Source organism: Eleutherodactylus coqui, chromosome 5 (genome assembly GCF_035609145.1).
Source record: "Eleutherodactylus coqui strain aEleCoq1 chromosome 5, aEleCoq1.hap1, whole genome shotgun sequence".
In the NCBI taxonomy this organism is placed as follows: Eukaryota; Metazoa; Chordata; class Amphibia; order Anura; family Eleutherodactylidae; genus Eleutherodactylus; species Eleutherodactylus coqui.
In genome coordinates, this window is record NC_089841.1 from 218084582 (window position 1) to 218110544 (window position 25963).

Consider the following 25963-nt stretch of genomic DNA (forward strand, 5'->3'; position numbering starts at 1 on the left):
CATGGCCACCTACGAAGCATTAACTTTTGCCCTCTCTATTTGGCCTAATGCCATAACTCCTCATTTTATCAAGACTCAGTCCATTACGCACCCATGGGCTGCAATACAGAAGTGTCACTCTTCTTTCTTAGACAGGGTTGTAGAACCCCATGAACATCCTGCTCTGGCTAAGGCTGCTCCTCAACAGCAACAGTCTCACAAACGTCTGTCAGGTGCCTCTTGTCAGAGAGCCCTCTAGTGGCCATATCTGGTAATACAGTATTTCACCCACACACACACAGTGCACAACAGAGCAGAGACATGTTGTCATTAATTTACACTTAAAAAGAGCGGGATAATAGTATAGCAAATGGGAAGAAAAAAACATGCCTAAAAGCATCCCTAAGGATTTATTATCTGGTTAGTCAATAAAGGTGTCACTTCCAGAATACTTTTGTCTTTTTTACACAAGAGTATTTAATACCACATTAATTTTTGGGCTAACAAGGCCCCAAGCTATTGGTGTTAGATAGTTACTATAAGGATTCTTGCACATTGGGTACTTTCAATGTAGAATGATAATTGGGCACGTTGTAACCAAGATGTTGATAGCAAAAGGAATTTTTTATACTGGGCACTATGTACTGTACCGAGTAGCTGCACATAAACTCAAACAATGGCGCAGATTTACTACAGCAAATGCACCAAAACCCTGGCTCAAATTGATGTAAATGGTGAAGTGGATCCACACAAAACCCCTACAGCACTGCACCTCTTAAGAACAAAAGAGGAAAAGTAGTCATAGGAAAAAAGAGAAGAACTACTGCAGGATCCATCAGTGATAACACGGCTAACGAGATAGTAAAAGAAAATGAGCCTTTTCCCTGTGAATACTCTGCAGCACAAAGACGGATGTATTTGTTTTACCACTAGAAGGCACTATAATAGAGACAATAGGGTCACTTAATTCCAGGATTTAGGCATCCTACACACAGGCGACACGGAATCGCTGCAAGAAAATCACAGCGCTATTGCATTGCTGGTCCGTGCAATATCGCTGCGTCTTCTCATTGCAATACCGCAATTTTGTAGCCCTACAAACCACAGCTGGCGTTACAAAGTCGCGCAACTTTTTAGCACCACATGCGAGGATTTTCAGAAGGGAGGTTTGAAATATAAGCCCTACCCTGAAAATAAGCCCTAACTGTACAAAAAAAAGGATACTTCACCTAGAAGCGCTGGCCGTGGCTCCGCTGCACTTTCCTCCCCGATCCCCAGCACTGGGCTTCTCCATCTCTTCTGGCTGGGAATTGAAAAATCCCAGCCTCCTGGAAGCGCTGGCTGTGATTGGCGGACGCTTAGCTAATCAGATCCAGCGCTCAATGAATGGCTGTGATTGGCTAAGTGTCAGCCAATCACAGCCAGTGCTTCCAGGAGGCAGGGATTTTTAAATTTACGGCCAGAAAAGATGAAGGAGAATAGTGCAGGGGACCCGGAGAGAAGATGCAGCTGGGCTGACAGTGCTTCTAAGGTGATGTATACTTTTGTTTTTTTTTTTCCTGCAGCTAGGGCTTAGGTTAGGGCTTTGACAGTGGGATTTACTACTGTCAAAGTTGCATTGCGCTGCACGAAAATCACGTTTTCGTGTGCTGCAACAGAGAGGAAGGCTCCATAGGGAAAAGTAGGCTACAAAACCTCATGAGTCGCGTGCATATCGCGGGACCCGCAAGGTTTTTGTGTCGGGATGTCGCATGCTACAAAACATCGCATGTGTGAAGTAACCCATAAGAAAGGATGGGCTTCACATACATGTGATTTGTAGCATTGCCACAACACAACAAAATCGCGCGACTTTGTCGCCCGTGTGAAGGAGGCCTTAACGTCATCCTTGTTGAATTTCTACTCTCTTGTGTCTAATTAGTAACTATTTATCCATATGGCGCCCCAACCAATATTTGCATTGAAGTCACAAGTTTTCCAACTCCTTACCTTCCAAGCCTTATTTACATCATAGGACACATCCCAAGGTGTGCATGGAGGTCTGGACTACAAAACCAAGATCAACACTTGTATAGAAACATATTTAAAGAACTCACATTGCTCCATTTGTGTAGACGGCATCACTTCCTTCAACGTATTGTACCTGTGCTGGGTAGACATGCTGCACCTGTTGTACGGTCTGTACCTGCTGCACCTACAACGATACCAGTCCATGGTTACTCATCATTCACAATGGGGAAGAAACAAGAAGCACAATGAAACTTAAACCTCTTCTATGTACAGTGACAGAGAACCTGGGCAAGACGATTCATATTCGTTAGTCAACTGTGCATGCTTATCATGACCAAGAAGGTGGTACAACATCACAGGCTGCCATCTGTATCTAGCTGCCCTGTCTATGGAAATTAAAAAGCAAGACATCTAGTCTCCTCCAAGGAGCATTTAAAGAAAGGACTGGAATACACAAGAAAACGACTTCTACAAATGTGAAGTGTTAAGTAAAATGCCAGGATCTGTATAACACGGTCACGTTGTGTCCCCAGATGTACATTCTGTCACTCAAAGACACAGAGAGAAAGACTTCCAATGTCTCCGAAAATGGGGTCGCACAAAAGTTTCAAAATTTGTACCTTCTACTTTCTCTCAGCTATGAATGTGGCATTTTATTTTACATTACCATTGGATGTCTATGGAAGCAGCGTTATATTACGGAGATAATCTGTTCAGAGTTTAAGCCGCGCACATTCAATATGTTCCTTGCATTCTCGCCTCTACCTAGTTTTGTTTCGAAACGGAGCTTTTTTTAACAACTTTAACAGTTGGACCAGCAGCAATCACTAGTAATTAGCAGGGCAAGCTAGTAACAACACCCGCACAAGCATACCACAAATCACAGATGTCATGGGTCCTCCATAGAGTATAAAGGTTAGGGGGGAGGGGGGGAGGGGGGAGGTTACAAATGAGGGGCTCCCCTTTATTTTCTTATCTGATATTTCAAAATGTGTTTTCTGTATACAGCATATAGAACCATAATCTTCCTTTAGACTTGTACTCAGTAGTTCATAAAGTCAAATAATCCAGTATGATGGGGAAAAAAGTTGATGAAAAAGTCACTAATGCGCTTTTAATACAATATTGTCTAAAAATCAGATTCTTCATTGTCCGATATCAGTAGGGCAATATACTGCAACATCACTGGGAAGAGAAAGGTAGGAATGATTCTAAAATGTGACTTGTGCCTTTACATGTGTTCTGCAGAGGATTTAGGGGAGGGAGACAAGACACCGGTAGATACATTTTTTTTCTTGCTCATTGGTCCAGTAATCTTGAAAATGTATAGATTTCAGTATTTTGGATAAACATGAATCAGTGGAAGAGGCTGTCCCATAAAATAAAATTATCTTTTATTCACAGAATAGGGGTTAACTATCAGATATTGTAGGGGGGCTGACCACTTGGACTTCATTTGGTGGGACAACCCTATTAAAACATACTGTAGTAGTTTCACCACTATCTCGCCTCCATACCAGTGATTCTCTCTCAAGGAAACCCAAATATTCCTCAAAAACTTCAACTTTTTAGTTTCACAAGGTTTTATTTAGTCTTCATATATTTATACATAATGAAAAGCTGAAAATGACCCCATGCAGGGGGCTCTTTAGAGAGGTTTTGTAAACAAGTGTCAAACAAAGAAGTAAACAAACAACATACAATAATGAGTGGTGACTTATTTGTTATCTGTAATTAATTAACTCTTGTTTATATAATAGGTGTTTGGGATAACAATGCCTGGTGTGTCTCAGGGAAGGTTTTTCTAGGAGGTCAAGAATCGCGGCATATTCAGAATATCTAGATAATCAGACCATGGTGGCCAAGTCTAATAACTAATAATTTTTTAGGGTTCCCTATGAAAATTGCCCTAGACAAAGACTATCAAACCTATAGAAACAAGCAATGTGCCAGCAGCAGAAGCCAGAAGACTTTATTCCTCAAAGGACATGAGAGCAACGTTTCAACCAAAAGGTCTTTACCAAGCATACATATACATAAGAGTTTCATATATATAGTCACCAGGAAAGAATTAGTCACATAGGCTCCTCCTAAAAGGAAGTCCAACACTCTTACATCATCTTTGATCAACCTTCATCAAAGCGTGCAGATCCAAAATGGCACTTGATAAAGACCTTTTGGTCAAAATGTTGCCTTTATGTCCTTGGAGGAATACAGACTTGTAAATTTTGTACCTTGAATGCGGTCATTTCTCTCTTCGAAGACTATCAAACCATCACACCTCTCAATGAAGTAGATTGTACCCATGACGGTGAGACGTGACTGCCAAACGGCGTAGGCTCAGTGTGCCACAAACGTACTCAGATGAACAGTGTGGGATTATTACAGGTTTATTTACACAATGTCCCAGGACATCTTGGAATAAGTATGGTGAATGAAGTGTACTGACAATATCCTGAACTCACAAGTTGGTGAAAACACTTGAGACAACCAAAAAAGTGTTTTGATTCAACATGCAGGGAGATAGAAGATGTCTGATCGCATGGTGCAGGATGTGAAAGATCAATTACCGGCATCACCGAGACTTTCACAACGAACTGACATTCCATATTACATAAGTCAAAGAGCTGCTAAAAAAGCAAAACCGCATCCATATTGTGCATCTGTAGTCCAAATGTTGCCTCCAATAGATTAGAGAACCGCGCACCATATTGTTGATTCCCTCAAAGACACAATACGGTGGAAGGTTGCTACTATTCCTGATATCACATTAGCAGATGTCTTCGCCTACATCCAAACTCGCATATAAAAGTGCTTGGATGTTGGGAGGACCATTCTCAGCATATGTTCTAAGTAGACTCTGTTTTGCGACATTCATTTTTTATACAGTTCCCTATGAAAATTAAAGTTATTGAGGAATATTTGGGTTTGCTAGCAATAGAAACACCCTGTACAAGAGGCATTGAAAACCAAGAGTTTCATTCCACCTAAGGTGCATATTCTACCAAAAAATGTAACTTCTCCTTGTCCCCTCCCTACAATCTTCTACTGCTTTTGGTTTAAAAAGAAAAAAATTCCAAGAAAATGTAATGTGATCTTGAGTGTTAGGTAAGGGGATGCATTTTTCAAAAATGAGAATTTGTTTTTTATTAATTGATTCATTCTCAAAAACTGCCCACCGTTTGATAGCATAAAAGGCAAAGTAGTCCTGGTTAGAGATGAGCGAGTATACTCGCTAAGGCACATTACTCGAGCGAGTAGTGCCTTAGCCGAGTATCTCCCGGCTCATCTCTAAAGATTTGGGGGCTGGCGCGGGTGACAGGTGAGTTGCGACGGGGAGCGGGAAGGAGAGAGGGAGAGAGAGAGATCTCCCCTCCGTTCGTCCCTGCTGCTCCCCGCCCCCCACATCTTTAGAGGCGAGCAGGGAGATATTCGGCTAAGGCACTACTCGCTCGAGTAATGTGCCTCAGCGAGTATACTCGCTCATCTCTAGTCCTGGTCCTTCAGTGAACATAACATGAGCGTCAAATGCTGAAAATATAGTAGCTCGTATCAGGCTGATCTAACTCAATCCTCCCAATCTAGAGCTGCACCATGTTTAATTCATAAGTATAATTTGCAAACCAGCTGATGAAGAGTTCTCCATGTAGGGAGCAGAATGAAAGATGCAAATTCGTACATGAATGTGTATCGTGATCATGTGTAATCTGAGGTCTGAAGCAATACTTTCGGGATAAGTATCTAAACATGGATGGAGGGAATGATGAACCATACTTCATTATTCAATTTGTTTATGCTTCTAACTCTGAAAGTACATTTTCACTAAAGATCCAACTCCAAAGGGTATCCGTTATCATTGCTTTAATAGATCAATTAGGAATTACAATGTTGTCACTCGTTGTCACCTAGTCTATACACTTCGAATGACAATGAAGTCGGTGATATGATCAATGGAAAGAGGTAGTTTAAATCCATTGTTGTTTCCATCTCCCAATTACCATCTTCTTAAAGGTGTCTGTACATGCCACAAATGATCTACTGTAACCACATGATGATTGCCACTGATTGCTGGGCAGCAGCTGGATGTAGTACTGCGATTAGTGCTGTTTGACATGTGGTTACATCAGATCATCTGCAGCATGTACAGGGACCTTTAAAAAGTGCACAAGTATGAAATGAAACCAAGGACCTCACTCTGACCAAATATGAAACCATAGGATATGATTGTAGGATATGGTCCAGCTCATAGGGTTGACTCTGATTAAGCCTCCTGTTACACGGAACGATAAATCTGTTTATACAGGCAGATTAATAGTTCACAATTTCATTTAGAATGGCACCCTTTCTGTTGTCCTATAGAGGGGAAAGGGTAGATAACATCTTTTCATTGCTAGTTGTTTCCACATACATCTCATAGGCTTTAGTGAGTGTATTCCCTTGCTAAGTCATGATGTTAATCACAGCATTACAGTGTACATCCATTTGGACGCTCATACTGTGGCTGTACTTGGGCCTTCTTGTTGCCTGTATCTTGAATGGAGTGGATACTCAGTCCAGTTTGGATTGAGAGATACCACTCAAACCTGTTCGTTCAACATCCTCTGTTGGGGTGGTGATTCCTTATTTGTGTTGTTTGTCTTGTAATAGCCCAGTCATTGATTTTATTGAGTATTAATAAAAGTTATATTTTAAGGAATTGATACAGTGAAAATAATTTAACCCTTTCCAATCCACTGTCTGACGTCTTCAGACATTCTGATTGAAGGCCGTACAGCTCCGATGTCGGAAGACGTTCGTCAGGGAACTCTTACTATAGATTACTGGCTGCTCTGTTGTTGGGGGGCCTCTCTAGCATTTCCCATACTGCAGTACTGGCTCTAGCCAGCAGATGGCGCTATTGTATAATGGCGGAAAGAGAAAGCCCCCTAGGAAACCCTGAATCCAAAATTGGATTGCAAAGGGTTAAATATAGTTGATTCCTCTGCCTCAGTGAAGTGGATTCTTTTATTTAGTCTAACCAATGACCTGTAAAAACACAGTTCATTAATTACAACTTATGTTACGTAAACCTACCCTTATAGTGTTCAGTCAGCACCTGGTGTGAAATAGTTGCGCAATCACTTTTGATATTCTTTTTATTAGGCAAGGTTAATGGCGAGCCGACTGCATTAATTGTATAGGCAGATTTCCAAAAAATACAATACAACAGCAATTGGATTACATTATTCCTCATAACTGGAGAACCATACGTGGCAGAAAAAATTGGATATCATATTTGAATTCAGCGCACTAAAGTTACTATAAGCCGCCTATCTGCTTATCGGTTACAAACCTTGTGTTGCACAGTGTTATTCAAGTTTGCACGATCCAACGATTTTTAGAATGATCCGTTCTGTGTAAAAGTCCCCTAAGGAGGTGCAGGGCATCAGAAATGCTTTGAAGTTATTGTCTTTTCTTGTGGATGTTTTTTTGGATTTAAAAAAATGTTACAATTCTGATGTTTTTTTCAACCATGTGAGCAGATCAGGTCACCACGGATCCCACCATATGAGAAGGCGGCCTTAGCAGTACTTGTCAATATACTTTAACAACTGAATCCCCATTCACCGAGTAGCACTTTATTACCTTGATACAGACTTCCGAATCATACAGCTGTGCGACTGGAAAATAAAAAAAGTTATGGCACTTATTTTATAAGGCAGGGATGAAAACCGAAAACAAACAAAAAAAATTCCGGTCTGGAAAGGGTAAAGATCCTGAGTAGTTGGAACATTTATTTATGGTATGCTCAAATATGGCGTAAATGCGGGAGGATTTTCCCTGGTGGAATTGCCTGCAGCATTTATAGTATAAGTCATGTGGAGGAGATTTTAACGTATCTCATCCAAATGGTATAAAAAAAATCCAGACAGAATCTGCAGTAAAACCGACAGGTAAATGCAGATTTTATATTTGCAGTACGGCAATTGTCTGCTGGGGATTTTCAGCGCAAAATTCAGCCTTTCAATGAGTACGGTGAACTGCACGGAAAATCCACAGCAAAATCTGTGACAAATCCACATGTAACTTATGGAGGTATTGTCACAGATGTGTTTTCCACTGCAGATATTCCACCCCGTGCCCTCGGCCTCAGGTTTCTACAAGTAATCTTTCAAGTTTTGAGCTGAGAAAAATAATATGGACACAAAAGGGAAGAATTTATTATAGCCTGTGTGCCATAATTCTGGTGGGAAAAAGTTTTAAGTTGTTCTTGCTACTTTAACCCATTGAGAACTAGGCACGGTAAATATATGGCACCTGATCCTGGGCTTCAATTAGAGAACGGGTTATCAGCAGTTAGTGACAGCTGCTAACCCAGAGGAGAAGGCAGGAGGGGTCTTTAACCCTTTCTGCCTTTTCCTTCCCAAAGTACACAGCGCTCAATGAGCACTGTGTACTAGAAAGGGAAAGTAAAGTGTAACTTTCACTACGGGAGCCCAGGGGTCACGTGACCACCGGGGTTTCCTGCTACAGCAGAGCTGGAGGGTCATACTAGACCCTGACCAGCTCTGCCAGTGACTGATGTCACTACAGGGGTTGCTTTTCCCTGCAACTGGGGCTCCTATGGATGCCCCAGCTACAGTGGGAAAGTGTCAAATAAAAAAAAAAAGAATGTCCCCCAGAGGTCTTATATGACGTCATGGGGGACATAGATAGTAAAAAAACATGATTACACGCACAAATAAAACAAAATTACAGAATAAAACAACAAAATATACATAAAGAAAATAACACAAAGCCGCCGCCAACCAAAACCGTGGCTAAAAGCACCCTGTAAACCAAAACCATACATATTATATATCAAAACGTCTGAAATAAATAGAGGAACCCGTTCCCTTACTTTACTTTAGCATAAATAAACTAAATAACTAGAAATGTAAAAAAAAAAAATTTTTTTAGCATTTTACCCCCAATAAAACTAAAAAACGGGGGGGAAAAAGTCAGCGAAAAAGATATTTTTTAAAAATCGCCCTATATGTCATGGGAAGAAAAACGCAGTAAAAGTAATTTTGGCAGTTAAAGGAAATAAAATAGGGCAGTAAAACTGCCATATGGGTAAAATCCACAAAATGTGTCTGGTCTTTAAGGTACAAAACAGCCTGGTCCTTAAGGGGTTAAGAAAAGCATGTGTGGCTTAGTGAAACAGGATGAGGCCTTCCACAGCCAAACAAATGTCTACCAGGAACTGTTGTAAGTTGCAGCGCAACTGTATGCCAGCTTACATTAGGCGTAGATGTCATTTTCTAACTCACGCTGAGCCAAAAAGTGTGTTTCAAATTTACTACGGGGAGTGTGAACCTTAATTACTTTGCGACTACCCACAGTAAATTTATGTCACTGCTGCCTGGGCTCTGTGCAGCAGCAACGTAAATTTAAATTATGCTGTCAGCGAGCAATTGCAGTTCCCACAGCAGATAAAACACATAAACGGGTTGTTATTAACAGCCTGAGGTTTGGGTGTCATCATCTGGACCTGATTGGTTCAGGCCTGATGATGTCATTAGTGACAGTCAATCACATCACTCCCTGGGAACTTTAGACTCACAGAAGAGATAAGGAGAGCCTACTATGTAAAACACCACACTTTTAACCTCAAATTAACCCATTCCATAGAACAAACCGACCCTACAATCCAGAAATAAAGATAAAATTAATTTCATTTTTTACCCTTTAACGACACTGAACGAAAATTTACATCCTGTGCATTCGAGGTTTATATGAAGGGGGATCGGGAACCGATCCCGCTCTATATAATAAGGGTGCCGGCTGTTTCTCACAAGCTGACACCCACCCGCCAGAGCTGTTAACCCCGCGAGTTCTAGAAGGGGCGGCATTCAAATACCCTGATCTGTTTTGCAGGGGATATATACGTTAGGAGACTTTCTAATTCAACTTTATGTTTTAAAATTCTGAGTTGCTCAGAAACCAGCAAATGTTTGCCAAGGTACTTTCAAATAAAGTAAACAAGTGGAAATATATATATGATAAAAAAAAATAGTGCAATATGTATATACACATTTATCATATGGGAGTATAAAAACGTGACCATATTAAAACATTTTCCTTAATTTTAGGGGTTTTAACCCATTAAGGACCAAGCACTGTAAATGTACAGCGCTTGGTCCCACGCTTAAAGCCCAGCCGTATGTAAAATTATGGCGGGGATTAAAGCCTACTGCTTCTGCAATCACTCAAAAGCAGAACGGGTTGTCAGCTGTTAGTGACAGCTGATAACCCAGAGGAGAAGGCAGCAGGGTTTTTTTAACCCTTTCTGCCTTCTTCTTTCCCGAGGACACAGCGCTCCATGAGTGCTGTGTACTAAAAAGGGAAAGTGGAAGTATAACTTCCACTATGGGGGCCTGGGGGTCATGTGACTGCTGGAATTTCCTGGTATAGCAGAGCTGCATAGTCATACTAGACCCTGACCAGCTCTGCCAATGAGTAATGTCACTACAGGGGATGCTTTTGCCTCTAACTGGGGCTCCTATGGATGCCTCAGTGACAGTGGGAAAGTGTCAAATAAAAAAAACATGTGAATGTCCCTCAGAAGTCTTATATGACGTCATGGGGGACATAGATAGTAAAAAACATAATTACATACATAAGTTAAAAAAAAAAACACTACAGGATAAAACAACAATATATACATAAGAAAGAAAATAACCCAAAGCAGAGACCAACCAAAAACAGTCGCCGTATGCGACCTGTAAACCCAAACCGTACATATTATATATCAAAACGTCTGAAACAAAATAAGGAACCCGTCCCATACTTTATTTTAGTGTAAATATATTAATTAAAAAAAAAAAACTATAAATGTTAAAAAAACTAAACATTTTTCTTAGCTTTTTACCCCCCAATAAAACTAAAAAAGGTAAGTGAAAAAGATATTTCAAAAAAAAATCGCCCTATATGTCACGGGAAAAACAAACACAGCAAAAATAATTTGGGCAGCTAAAGGAAAAAAATAGGGCAGTAAAACCGCCACATGGGTGAAATCCCTAAAAAGTGTCTGATCCTTAAGGTACAAAACAGCCTGGTCCTTAAGGGGTTAATTATATGCAAATCATATTAGTCTACTTTAACCACCTAAATCAAGTACAATATGTGATGAAAAAACAATATCAGGGTTACTCGGACGTGTAAAACATGGCAGATTTCCAAAATTTGGCATGGTCATTAAGGCATAAACCGGCGTGGTCCTGAAGGGGTTAATAAATTTGACACATCTTACTCCAGCAGTCTTTGGATTAAGACCAACGCCCATCTCCAAAAGTTCTACCCCACTGAGAACAGAGACTTTTGTTACTACATGAAGCGCTTTCACATTATTCCCTATTTAGACACACTACCATATGACGGTAGAGGATTGTGGGTAATATCTCCCCTTTCCTAAATGTGGCTCAGTGTTCAGCATTGTGGACTAGGTTTACGCAATATACATTATAGTGCGATATCAGTAACAAGAGGGGTAATAATAATTAATAACCTGCGGGCACCTCAATCAACGGTTACAACATCACTAGGCACAAATGATTGGAAACTGAAGTTTATTAACTAAAGTGGAAATGCTTCAACAATAGAGATGTCCACCATCAGGGCTATGAGCACTTTGTTACTTTCATCTTGAGCTGAGCAAAAGAGGGTATGGGGGGTCTTGTAGCAATGGCTTAACTCAAATAGTAGCTATAGAAGACTTTATCTCTAGAGTGGGTGCTAGCACTCTTGCGAGCAGCATATCTACGCTATATGCAATTGGGCTCCTGATGACTACACCCCCTATGAGTTTCTCTGTGGGTTATTGCTCCAACTGTTTGTGGGATATTAAGGCGTCACTTTCCCGCATCGTTTGCGAGCATATCTGGGGGCTACTGCCCTGTCAAAAAGATCTACGACGAGCGACATAGCTTCAATTTTTTGTGTCACTTAAGAACCCCAGAGACATTCCTGAAATACTCGCTTCCTGATGATCCGTGGCATTCACGGGGAAACGCGTTGAATAATTTATTCTATAAAAGGGAATGAAACCCTAAGGCCTCATGTCCACGGGCAAAAGGAGAATTAAAATCCGCAGCAGATTTTGACTCTTCTCCTGCCCGCGGATCCGCACCCCATAGGGATGCATTGACCACCCGCAGGGTAGATAAATACCCGCGGATGGTCAAAAAAGTGATTTTAAAAAAAATGGAGCATGAAAAAATCTGGACCATGCTCCATTTTCGTGCGGGTCTCCCGCGGGCTTCTATTGAAGCCTATGGAAGCCGTCCGGATCCGCGGAAGACCTAAAATAGGAATTTAAAAGAATTTACTCATCCGGAGCGGGCGGGGAAGGTCTTCTCTTCCTCACGGCCGGATCTTTCTTGCTTCGGCTCGGCGGATGTGCCCGGCGCATGCGCGCGGTACGTCAGCGACGTGCCGGCGACGTGACGAGTTCATCCGCCGGCCGAAAAAGAAGATCCGGCCGTGAGGAAGAGAAGGCTTTCCCCGCCCGCTCCGGATGAGTAAATTCTTTTAAATTCCTATTTTCAGCGCTCATGTCCGCGGGGCAGGAGGGACCCGCTGCAGATTCTCCATGTAGAATCCGTAGCGGGCCTGATTTTCCTCGTGGACATGAGGCCTTATTCACATCTAAAGTAAATAGGAGAATCAATCCTATAAAGAGAACCAAACCCGAACTTACATTTAGTGTAATAACAAATAGGACCCTTGTACATCTTTATTTACTAGGTCTTACACGCTCCCGCTAATTCCAGTACCACACTATTACGAGGTGGCTTTGCGAATTCCCCACTGTCACCTTGACAAATATTCCTGGAACTTAATAGGCTACTAACATCCATATTAAGCCTATTAATTTAGGGAGAGCTATTTACACTATTTGGCCACTGGGGGCATTAGTGCACGGCCCCACAGTAACCTTGCTTGGAGTATATGTGAGTTGGTTGCCAATATTACAATCTAATTTGGCCACCAACCCATCTAGCATGCTACCTGTTGTTTGTTTTGTTTTTGTTCTATGTCAGGTGTGCCCTAGAGTGGTATATGTTTTTTAGCAATCTGTAATAAAATTATTTATTTTAATCAGTCTAAACTGTGAAGGGCAACAACAGAGAACAAGTCCCAACTTGCGCCTGGAATGTTGTTGCACAAACTATTTTTACTGTTTACTTAAATTTAGAAAGTGGATTACAAATTTGTAGCGGAACAGAGATAACACTAACTGCCTAGGCATACTAGCTATGGCGCAACGACCAAAACATTTTATGGTTTTCTCGCCAAGGTACTTTCGGGTAAACACCCTCATTACTTACCGCTCTACTCACCTGACCGGATTTGTTTTACATACAATGTAAGTGGGAGGAGACATGCTTGTGAATCTTAGAATACAACTCTCTTCTGCCACAGTCACACGGGGCGCACTGGTAGCAGAATGTTGCCTCATAAAGTTATGTCATTTATACTGCACTGATGAAGGTTGTAAAAAATACCCCAAAATGCAATGGCAGAATTCATGTGCTTTTTCACCTTGTTCTCCAAAAAAATGAATTAAAGTTATAGAGAACATCTAACGCAAAATGGTTCCAATAAACACTACAGCTCGCTGCACTACAACAAGCCCTCCTGTGGCTATGGGAATAGCAAAATAACAGTTAGGCCTCATGTCCACTGAAATTTATGTGGGTGTCCCGCACGTGTGATCCGTGCCCATAGGGATGCATTGGACACCTGCAGGTAATTAAATACCTGCGGATGTCCTTTTTCCCTGCTGCGCGGATCACGTGTGCGGGAAATCACCCGCAGCATCCTCTATTTTCTGCAGGTTTCACGCACGGACGCCTCCCGCAGGCTTCCATTAAAGCCTATGGAAGCCGTCTGTATCCGCGGTACAGCAGCAGCTGAATTTCTGCTCTCCGGCATGGGAGCGCGGGAGAGGAGTTAAAAAATAAATAAAAGGAGTGCACGGTGCATGCGCGCGGCACGCTGAGCACATCCACCGGGCAGGAGGAAAAAAGATCCGGACCCGACGAAAGGGAACCCGCAGTGTCCGGACAGGTAAGTAAAATCAATATTCAGGAGTCATGTCCGTGGGAAAGGAGGGACCCGCTGCGGGATTCTGCATGGAGAATCCGAGCGGGCCCAAATTTCCTAGTGGACATGAGGCCTTATGGCTTTTGAAAAGTGGAGATGAAAATCCCCCCAAAAAATCATTGCATCCCTTATGGCCAAAATAGGCTACGCCACTAAGGGTTTAACCCCTGAGTGACCGCTAATACACATTTTGTAGGCAGTCACTAATTGGTTTTAAAAGGGGTGTTCTAGAATATCCACAGCATGGGGGTAACTTTAAATATTGATCAATAAGGTATATTACCATCTAAGGCCTCATGTCCACGGGGAAAATCAGATCCGCTGCAGATTCTACATGTAGAATCTGCAGCGGGTCCCTCCTGCCCCGCGGACATGAGCGCTGAAAATAGCAATTTAAAAGCATTTACCTTTCCGTAGCGGACGGCGAAGATCAGCTGTTCCTCACGGCCGGATCTTCATTTTCGGCCGGCGGATGAATTCCTGACACCGGCGGCACATCGCCGGCACGTCGCCGACGTGCCGCGCGCATGTGCCGGGCACATCCGCCGAGCCGAAGCAAGGGAGATGCAGCCGTGAGGAAGAGCAGAGCTTCGCGGCCCGCTGCGGGTGAGTAAATGCTTTAAATTCCTATTTTAGGTCTCCCGCGGATCCGGACGGCTTCCATAAGCTTCAATAGAAGCCCGCGGGAGCCGTCCCCGCGGGAGACTCGCATGAAAATGGAGCATGGTCCAGATTTTTTCATGCTCCATTTTTTTTTAAATCACTTTTATTGACGATCCGCGGGTATTTATGTACCCGCGGGTGGTCAATGCATCCCTATGGGGTGCGGATCCGCGCGCGGGAGATCCGCTGCGGATTTTAAATGTCATTTTGCCCGTGGACATGAGCCCTTAATCCTTGCACAACCTCTTGAAGGGCATCATGATGCATCTGGACAACACATGGTGCATGTGAGCCTCAACTAGGGATATAGTCACACGATTTCTGTGCGTTGGGAGAGGCATAGAAGCCGCACGTGAAAAGAACCCATTTAATTCACATGTTTGAGTATTCCGGTTGCCAGATTGCAGTCAGGAATTTTTTTTTTCCCTTTAAATGGGGAAAAGGAGAAATTAGCTTCACCTCATTGTGTGTGTTTTTTTTTGCCTTCTGGATCAACAGAGGAAATAGTCTGAACTGGATGAACATAGTTTTTTTTTTGCCTTACATACTATGTTTTTTTTTCCTCACAACATTGCTGCGAGATATAAAGATTGCAGTATGTACTATTTTTTTGCAATTTTTGTAAGAGAATCGCCCATTCTTCCCTAGAGAAGCGGGATGGGGGTTGAAATCAAATCACATCTACATGAGAGTGCAATTTTCATGCGAACGTGAGGCTGGATTCACACACACGCGGACAGGATTATGCATGTGGGAGGCCTGCAGCGGATTCTGGCTGTGACCCCGGCCAGCAACCCTGCGTACCTGAACTTACTGTGGATAGCTTGGATATGAGATGGGATACGAGAGGGCATGGAGGGTCTAGTACCCCGTTGTACTGCCTCTAGCTTGGATAGAAGATGTGATACAGGTGGGCATGGAGGCTCTAGTACCCTGTTGTGCCACCTTTAGCTTCGATACAAGATGTGATACGGGTGGGCATGGAGGCTCTAGTACCCTGTTGTACCACCTCTAGCTTGGATACAAGATGTGATACAGGCGGGCCTGGAGGCTCTTGTACCCTGTTGTACCGCCTCTAGCTTGGATACAAGATGTGATACGCAGCAGCTTTTGCCAGCACCACAGCTCAAAAGCATCAATCCTCCTTCTACCAGCTGTTTTCACAGTCCATCTTTCCCATCCATACATGTCTATGGGGCCAACAGTGATTTGCACTATCCTGCATTTAGTTGCTATACCGTTATCCCTACTTTTCCAGATTTTGTCCATGTTTAGCATCGCGCTTCCCCCAATGCTATCCTACATTTTATCTCAGGCGTAGACTCTCCAGCCTGGTCAATCTTTGATCCAAGGAAGATGAAGTCTCGCCCTCATTCTACACAATGTTAATTGCTTATGGGCTGTGAGTTGGACAGCTTCCATTGACTTCAATGGAGGTCACCCGTGCGGAGTCCGCAGCAAAATAGAACATACTGTGATTTTTTTCCTCCCATCTTTCAATGTCTGCATAGATCATCCGCGCGAACAACGATTGCGGAATCCGGCAACACAAATCCGCCCGTGTGAGCCCGGCCTTAATTTGCCACTTTGTACGTTTAAAATTTCTTGCCGCCGATGTACTACGATGCTATAAACCGAGCGATCACAATGCGCCAGTCATGTCAACAACGGCTACATCCGTATTCCAATACATGTGCGCTATACATTATGCCGCTTAATAGGTCTGTGTACATAATTGCCGATGCAGGCTTCGCTTGGTTTGGAAATGGATTTTAACACGTAATCCCATTGTTTCAGTCACTCGTCTTGAAGTATTTCATAGAGAAGGTCACTTCATAATTCAGCGGACTTGAAATGGAGAGCTAAAAATATCCCCCCCGCTCGCAATGGCCGCTTACCCTTCTGGATTGATTCGGCTTGACATGCTTTTTGTCCTGCTGGATTTCTGCATTCGGCTCTCCTTCTGGATTGCGCTGGCACGGTACGGCATTTCTCACATTCGAGCACGCTAATTATATTGTTCAACTCATTTTTAATGTATCATTGTTCACTAGTAAGTTATGCTACATAATTACTCCAGCAGCGAGGAAGAACTAGCCCCAGCACTTTCCAAACATTAGAGGGAAAAAAACAAAAATAAGGCTTTCATGGCTTCTTAAGTGTAGGCGTCAAAATTAATAGCAATTATTCACATAATGTAAAACTATACAACAAATATGACAAGACTTCCTGTAGGGAAAATGATCTAAGATAAATAATGAATTGTTTGGGAAACCAATTACATTTTTAGGAATCGGCTTTAATCAAATCATGTGTGGAGGAAAGGTAGGGTTTTTTTTTTTCTCTCAGCAAACAGACGTCTACTAATCCAGATAGATGTGAGGCTTTTACGGGGCCCGTAAGTCCGAAAACCTTATAATATTCAGTTAGATCGTTTGATTAGAGAGAACACCCTGCTGTACCAATCCGAAAAGGAAACATAAGTGGTGGGATGAGCTGTACATTGGCTGGCTCTACAGCCCTGGATAATGTGAGGACCCAACATGTCACCTCGTTCTATCAGGAGTGCAAATTGGTTTGTCCTACAAAACTGACCTTAACCCTTTCCAATCCAATTTGTATTCTTGTTTTCCTAGGGGGCTTACTCTTTTTCTGCTGTTATACAACGGCGCTATCTGCTGGCTAAAGCCAGTACTGCATGAGGTGACACGTTGGATAGGCTCCGACAGCAGAGAGGCTGGCGACATACAGTAAGAGAACCCTGACAGATGTCTTCCAACATCGGAGCTGTACAGCCTTAAATCATAATGTCTTCAGAGGTCAGACGGTGGATTGGAAAGGGTTAAAAGGGGAGAGACCAGAGGTGTAGTTAGCGGCAGCCTCCTGTCCACCAAAGGCACACCTGCCATGCTCAGGCGGGAGCTGCCCGGGTTTGATGCATTTGGTACTGAGATGTGCCGCTTGAATATAGTACATTCTGGACTGGTCTTGTCAATGGAAGCATTAAGCTTCAGAAAGAAGAAAGTATAGTAAAAGACAAAGGAAGAAAGAAGGTGTGCGAGGTGGGGATGGGGGTGGGGGAGTCAGAAGACATTGGGAATTAATAGAATTCCTGAAAGAAAAGGAGCAAAAGAAAAAGGCTAGTTTCATCTTGTGCCGCTCTGACATCTTATTTTTTTTTTGTTAACCAACCAACTGCATCTTCTAATTACAATGATGATGTTGTAAATCACCATAATCAGCCAGCAGCAGCCTTATGGTGGCTAACCAAGCCGCCGCCACTACTACAGTAGCACAGTAGCGCTGAGCAATTCTCCCGACACCCAGTTTCTCCCAGGAGCACCAATGAGAACATGTTGGTTGATTACCACTCTGGTGATTATTTTTATTCATTCATAATGTTGCTATCCTCGCTGTACATTATATATGAGCTGGTGTTACCTTGGTTAGTTATTTCATTCTGCCTGGAACTCCTGGCCTCTTTTTCCTCAGACGGCCATGTGATCTCAATTCTAACCAGCTCAGATCTGGTGTTCTCAAATTAAAGCAATCAGTTTCATAATCTGCGTGATTCTGTTACATGTGCCTACAACAGAAACTGCCTAGAAGGGGACACAGACTCTCCTGTTACAGTTCCTGATACTGATCATACAGCTGCTGTCACACAGTTCTAATAGAGGAGATCACAGCTCATCCTCTTGACTATATACTTTTGGTCTGTAGTTTATTTAGGTAAATCTAGAAGTGAATGATAACAAGGGGTCCCTCCAGCAGGTAAAAATGGTATAACCTCATCAAATGCTGTGCTGATGCCTCATGGAATAGATGTGAAACTGAAAGTAAAAAATATCTCGGCCTCAAGACGGTGGCTGTTAAGCATCAGACAGAAGGCTGCTCTGCATGAAAAAGACTGGAATACTCAAAAGAGACTTCCAGGGGGTGAAAGGCAATCAGATGATGGAGGGAAAGCAAGAAAAAAATGTGTTTTTACCGGTGTAGCCCCTGAAGTAAGTGATCCTATTAGAATTGCTAGTGTAAGCTCATCTAGCAGTTTCACTATCCATACTGTTCAGTTTTATGCCAATCCAGATCTTAGCAGCACAAGCCCCGACCCTGAAAGCATATGCAGATTAAAGACAGAAAAGCTTGACCCCACTGATTCATTTCTCTTCAGACTTTTACTACTGATCATAGAATGGTAGAGTTGGAAGGGACCTCCAGGGTCATCGGGTCCAATCCCATGCTCACTGCAGGATCATTAAATCATCCCAGACAGATATTTGTCCAGCCTTTGTTTGAACATTTCCATTAAGGGGGAACTCACCACCTCCCGTGGTAACCTGTTCCACTCATTGATCACCCTCACTGTCTAATATCTAATTTGTGTCTCCTCCCTTTCAGTTTCATCCCATTGCTTCTAGTCTTTCCTTGTACAAATGAGAATAGGGCTGATCCCTCTGCACTGTGACAGCCCTTCAGATATTTGTAGACAGCTATTAAGCCTCCTCTCAGCCTTCTTGTTTGCAAGCTAAACATTCCCGGATCCTTTAACCGTTCCTCATAGGACATGATTTGGCATGACTTGCTAACTCCTCTTTGAACTTGCTCCAGTTTGTCTATGTCTATTTTAAAGTGGGGTGCCCAGAACTGGACACAGTATTCCAGATGAGGTCTGACTAAGGCCGCCTGCAGACGGGCGGGTCGGATCCGGCGGCGAGGATTCTCGCCGCGGGACCCGACCCCATCGCCTGCAGGGAGCAGCGCGTACTCACCCGCGCCTGGCGACCCCGACTCTTTCATGTGCCGGCTGCCGGGCAGCCGGCGCATGCGCAGACCGGAGCCAGCGGCCGGGTGAGTGATGTTTCTGTGCGAGGCTCTGCGAGCCCCGCACAGAAATAGGACATGCCGCGGTTTGTTTGCTGCGCGACATTTCGCGCGGCCAAACCGCGGCCGTCTGCATAGGCATACGTATTGTAAAGCACTCCTATGCAGGCTTTCAGTGGCGGATAATCCCGCCACGGGATTTCCGCCCGTGTGCAGGCGGCCTAAGGAAGAGTAGAGAGGGATAATTACCTCACGTGATCTAGACTCTATGCTTCTCTTAATACATCCCAGAATTGTGTTTGCCTTTTTGGCTGCTGCATCACATTGCTGACTCATGTTCAATCTATGATCTATTAGTATACCTAACTCTTTTTCACAGGTGCTGCTGCTTTGCTCAATTCCTCCCATTCTATATGTGCTTTTTTTTTCATCTTTCTTGCCCAGATGTAGGACTTTGCATTTCTCCTAGAAAAATACTATTCTGTTAGTTGCTGCCCACTGCGCAAGCTTTTTTTAATACTCTCTCTTCCCTAGTGTTAGCTATCCCTCCTAGCTTTGTGTCATCTGCAAATTTGATCAGTTTCCCATCAATTCCCCTCCAGGTTATTTATAAAAATATTGAATACCACTGGGCCCAGGACAGAGCCTTGTGGTACCCCCCTTGATACATTCTTCCACTTGGATGTGCAGCCATTTATGACCCCTCTGTGTACGATCACTCAGCCAGTTGTGAATCCACCTAACAGTTGCCTTGTCAATCCCATATTGGGTCATTTTTTCAATAAGTATGGATGAGATACTTTGTCAAATGCTTTACTACAGTCAAAATATATTATATCTACTGCATATATATCTCTGATATAGTTAGAGTTGATGTACCTCTGCAGCTGTAAATATGCATTACTTGGGTTGACTACACCAGGGGGAATCGTAGAAATGGCCCTTAACTGTGATCGCCATCTTCCTGCATATGATGGTTGACACACAAAGCAATTTCACTCTCACCTAGAAGGTTTCTTTTCACATTGGTCCTAACCAGCTTTATCACACATTACACAGCATAACAAAACCCCTTCACACACTACAGAAACAAAAGTCCTAGGCTTGTCTGGCCACTGACGAACACATTCCAGCTTTATGGTACAGGTCTACCACCTTTGCCCTCTTGAGACCCCACACAGGTATGTTACCATCTTTCCCGGTGTTCCTGGCTCTCTTAAGATACCATTACCTCTTTGCAGACTGGAGTATTCTTGAGAGGCTGACACCTGCTATGAGCCATCCTAAATGGAGCATAATTAGCCTAATTGGCAGCGACAAAACATAAAAACCCCTTCTATGGCACATAGATAACCTAAAATGTCTATAATTAGGCCCCTTAAGTAGTTGCACTGATAGAGTAGGTAAAAATTTGACTTCTCATTCTTTATTAATGCTAGCGAGTGTGATGTGTTTCAAGAACAGCACCTCTCCTTTAGATATGCTGGCGGGTGCACTTACAGTCATCCCCGTCCGTGTGCTGAACCCCTACCTACACTCTGGGACAGGCTTATGCAAATGTACCCAAAAAAGGCATTTTCTATCAGGATTGGTGAGTGTTCCTGGGAGGGCCTTAAAATATTTCATGAATGCAGACTGAAATTTGAGAGATACCTCCTGTATGAGCTCACAGTAATTCCTTTATAATAGTGATCTAAATCTGATATTTGAAAGTCATTACTAGGAGAATGACTATAAGAACACAAAAAGCTAAAATTTGAAAACACTTCTAGTTTGCGTCAGCACAAGTTTTCATATATGAATCCCAGTGTGAATATGCTAACGCAGTTATATCCTGTAGGCTGCATATACAAAATATAGACATTTAGCCCAAAAGGAAGGAAAAGCATCACACACACACACACACACACACACCTCAAAAATGACTTCCTTCTAAACCTCAAAGAAAACCTCAAACATGTGCTGGATCAAGTTAACGCTTTATACTAGTAATTAATAACTATCACTACCATTAGTCATAAAAGTTTGATCTGCTATTTTGCCTTTCCTACCTATTTTTCTAGGGCGCTCCAAAGTTTATCCAATCCTTTTGTAAAGACCTCCTCCTCCATAGATGAAAGAACCCCCCTTTCTCTATAAATAAGTGATGTCTTCTTGTCTATTGTTCTCTGTACACTGTCCTACATATAGTTCTGCATATTAATAAAAAATGGTTATCAGATTGGCAAGCCCCATTAGGCAGGCATTTATATTGCTGGGATGGAAATGGTTCATATTCCCATCCTATCTTAGCCAACAGCAATGACTTCCCTTATAATGCAACGTTTATCACAAAACCCATCAAAAACCAACCTTAATCGGGGTCTTATATCACTTTTTGTAACATTATCTTCATTAGAGCTGAAGATTTTGTTCTGTATGTTGTACCTGTCTCCATCTGATGTAACTACAGATAGGCTTTTCTCTATAGGCTAATAAACTTATAACGGCCATGTCCTATACACGGTCACATATCACATGTGCATGTTTTGCATTGCTCTGCATAATGCATTATCTATTCCGATACAATAGTCATATGACTAACGTACAAGAACACAATCACTGGTTTGCCAATTCTGTGGCACTTTTGTGTTGATGTGAAGGACAGGTGTACTAGCTTGGCTCAGTAAAGGCCCATTTAGACAATGATATTGCTCAAAATTCACTCAAAAGCCATGTTTTGAGCGATAATCGCTGGGTATGAATGTGCCCATCTTTCAGTTTTCTGCCGAACGATGATTTTCAGTCCTGCTTGAAAACCTTTGTTCGGGAGAACAGCTGATAAAAAGGACCGCACGCTGTGCTCTGCCCGGGGAGCGCTGAATACAGCTGATTGCATTCTCTCACTTATCAGCCCCACCGGCAGAACAAAGGGAATGTAATCAAGGAACAACGGTGGTCTGCTCCCTAAATACAGCTCCTAGCGGCTCACACGCTACTAATTGGTACTAATAGGCATTAGTACCAAGTAGTAGTTTATGCAAAATGATCGCTCAAAAGCCATCTTTTGAACGATCATCTTTGTGGTGTAAATGCACCTTAACCCTTTGCAATCCAATTTTGGATTCAGGGTTTCCTAGGGGGCTTTCTGTTTCTGCCATGTTACAATGGCGCCATCTGCTGGCTAGAGCCAGTACTGAAGTATGTGACATGCCGGAGAGGCCCCCGACAACAGAGAGGCCAGTAATATACAGTAAGAATACCCTGCCGGATGTCTTCCGACATCGGAGCTGTACATGCTTCAATCAGAATGTCTTCATACGTCAGACAGTGGATTGGAAAGGGCTAAGATTGCACCATAGAGTCTGGCCAACAGACAACAAAATCCAATGGTGATCTGGTCTGAATGAGAGAGCAGGATCCTGAAGTGTTTTCCCGGTGGCGGACACCGCAAAGCCAGGTAAGTAAACTTTAGGAGCCATCTGAAAATAGTGCTACCCAACCTTCCTTCAAGGCTTAACCAGAGTGGCATTCTGTCACATTTCCTAACATGATATAAAGGGGTTATAAGCCGTTACTTCAGAAACACGTCTGACATTCACTTGTGAGCACTTTATGTCTACTGACTAAATGTCAGGCCGATGACAAATGATCTGTGTGCACAAATTTTTAAAGCTTTTAAATCTTGAAAGCAGACCTTGTATCACTCAGAATAAAAGGTGTAAGGAAAAAGTTTAGGAGCAACAACATGACTGATATATGAAATGTGGACAAGGACATCTTACCTGCTGCTGCACGGGTACCTGTTGTACAACCTGGGTGGGCACTGCTGCTTGACCTGCCACGGATGTCTGTAGCGTCACCGTCGAACCCGTGTCCGACACCGTTTCGGATGTCTGCATGGTAGTCTCTGCAAATAAATGGATATTTTAGCTTAAAAGTTGCAGGATCCTGGATCATTAAATAATATCAAGGGGAAAACATTTAGAATGTTAATATGTGAAAATAGAATATATAAGATTGCCGAAATACTTCTGTGATAGCAACATTCCCACTATACATTACTATACAAAGGGGCCGCAAGAACTCCAGCTGTACTACTAAAAGAACACAAGAAACTATATTCAAAAACGAAAGCATCTATTCATTTATCTGATTCATACACAGAGCACATCAATAATCCAAATCGGACTAGAAACCTCACAGAAAGCACCAAGATCTCGAAGAAACGAATCAAACTGGATATTCGTTCGCTATACTTGGCAACAAATGGTAAGGCCTTCTGCTGAGCACACAATCACAATTCCTTAAAGGAGATGTCCCGAGGCAGCAAGTGGGTCTATACACTTCTGTATGGCCATAATAATGCACTTTGTAATGTACATTGTGCATTAATTATGAGCCATACAGAAGTTATAAAAAGTTTTATACTTACCTGCTCCGTTGCTGGCGTCCTCGTCTCCATGGTGCCGACTAATTTTCGCCCTCCGATGGCCAAATTAGCCGCGCTTGCGCAGTCCGGGTCTTCTCCTCTTCTCTATGGGGCTCCGTGTAGCTCCGCCCCGTCACGTGCCGATTCCAGCCAATCAGGAGGCTGGAATCGGCAATGGACCGCACAGAAGCCCTGCGGTCCATGGAGACAGAGGATCCCGGCGGCCATCTTCAGCAGGTGAGTATGAAGACGCCGGACCGCCGGGATTCAGGTAAGCGCTGTGCGGGTGGTTTTTTTAACCCCTGCATCGGGGTTGTCTCGCGCCGAACGGGGGGGGGGGTTTAAAAAAAAAAAAACCCGTTTCGGCGCGGGACAACCCCTTTAAGTAACAATATTACGTAGAATCTGTATTGAACTACAATAAAAAGACCGTAGAAGACCACCAACACGTTGCTCTGGAGTCAACTGACACACGGACTTCTCATGCCCTTTCATATTTAGGCTAAGCCTAATAGCAGCCTGATAGGTCCTGTTCTGTAGTAACCTCACATCATCATCACAGGCAGGATTACAATGAAATAGGATCCACTATTCATAACAGGCGATTGTCACAGCTCACCTGTTCTCTATCCCCGCACACGACACAGAACATGCCTAGAATGCTCTCCCCCTGATGTCAATGGGTCCCCTTCTGACCATTGTATTTATGGCCCATGAGGCTGCTGTAAAGCATCCCTCTAAATGCTGTAAACTGCAGCTCAGGTAAGTTGGCTGCCCCCCACAGTCATCTAAAGCTGCTTTCAGACCTGCGCTAAGGATTCTGCTTTCCTGCTCTGTTCGGGATGCAGGAAAGGCGAATCCCTGCAGCTGAACGGTTCAGTTTTGGACAGAACTGACCAGCGCCAGGTGGAGCCATAGATTATAAAGGGGTCTGTCTGCTTTCTGCCCAGCTGCTCAGTTTTGGGATAGAAGCGTTGCATGCAGTGCTTTTTCTTGTGATATTTGCAGCTCGATCTGTGACAGAACCCCAGGACGGATATTTCCACGCAGATGTCAAATCACCTTAAGGCTGGGTTCACACAGGGCGAAATTGCTGCGGAATTTCTGTGCAGACTTTTCACACGGAAATTCCGTAGAAAATCTTAAACTCGAGCCTAAGCAGCAAAGTGGACAAGATTTGCAAAACTCTCGTCCACACGCTGCGGCCAAGCCATGCTCAAAGCCATGCCGCGTGGAATTCAAAGCCGCAGCATGTCAATTGTTTCGCCGTTTACACTGCGGCCATCTCTCCTGTCTACGGGGAGAGATGGCTACAGCGGAATACAGGCGGCGAAGCTGTCTTTCTGCCATGTAAATCTCGTACAATTTTTGCATGGTCCCGCTGCGGTCATTCCACGAAATTTACGACTCGTGTTACTGCATAGTAGAAAAAAAATGAATCTACAATCCAAAATTTAAAAAAAGATTAGAAAAAGTGTTTTACTATCTGGTTTTAGTTAGCAAAAAAAAGGTGAAAGATTCCCTTTAGCACTATATAACTATAGAACGTAAAAGTAAAACAGCCTATGTAAGAGAGCGATTCTTCCAACTGCCTAAGCCCCGGCAGCCATATTTTAAGGCCCATATTCTAGCCACATAACCTTGGTTCCCCCCATACACTTTTCCTAAAATCGAACTCTCCAGAAACCAGAGATCGGAGGCCTTAGAAGCGCCTTCAGAAATTAGATCCTTCCTAGAATACTGTAGTCACCGCTAGTCTTCCCTGGCATCCCCTCAAACCAAAACGGACAACACTCACTGTGCAAGCCGCCATATTTATCATAGTAAAATAGCTAATATTGCCTATCTGACAATAGGGAATAATTCCCTAATCTGATCCACACCCCTGTTGCTAGAAACTGGAGAAGGATACAACAGGAGCGCTAGAGCGATAGAATGGGGCGGTGG

The 25963-nt window shown here is 43.2% G+C and overlaps 1 protein-coding gene across 1 annotated transcript in view; it reads right to left on the reverse strand.

Moving 5' to 3' along the window:
* RFX3 (regulatory factor X3) overlaps nucleotides 1-25963 on the reverse strand; it is a 246147-nt gene that overhangs the window by 88377 nt on the left and 131807 nt on the right. Inside the window, exons 3-4 of the mRNA XM_066602010.1 lie at nucleotides 23370-23494; nucleotides 2076-2173 (exon numbers count right to left, since the gene is read on the reverse strand). Of these exons, the coding sequence (XP_066458107.1) occupies nucleotides 2076-2173; nucleotides 23370-23494 (223 nt within the window). The remainder of the gene's footprint in view (nucleotides 1-2075; nucleotides 2174-23369; nucleotides 23495-25963) is intronic.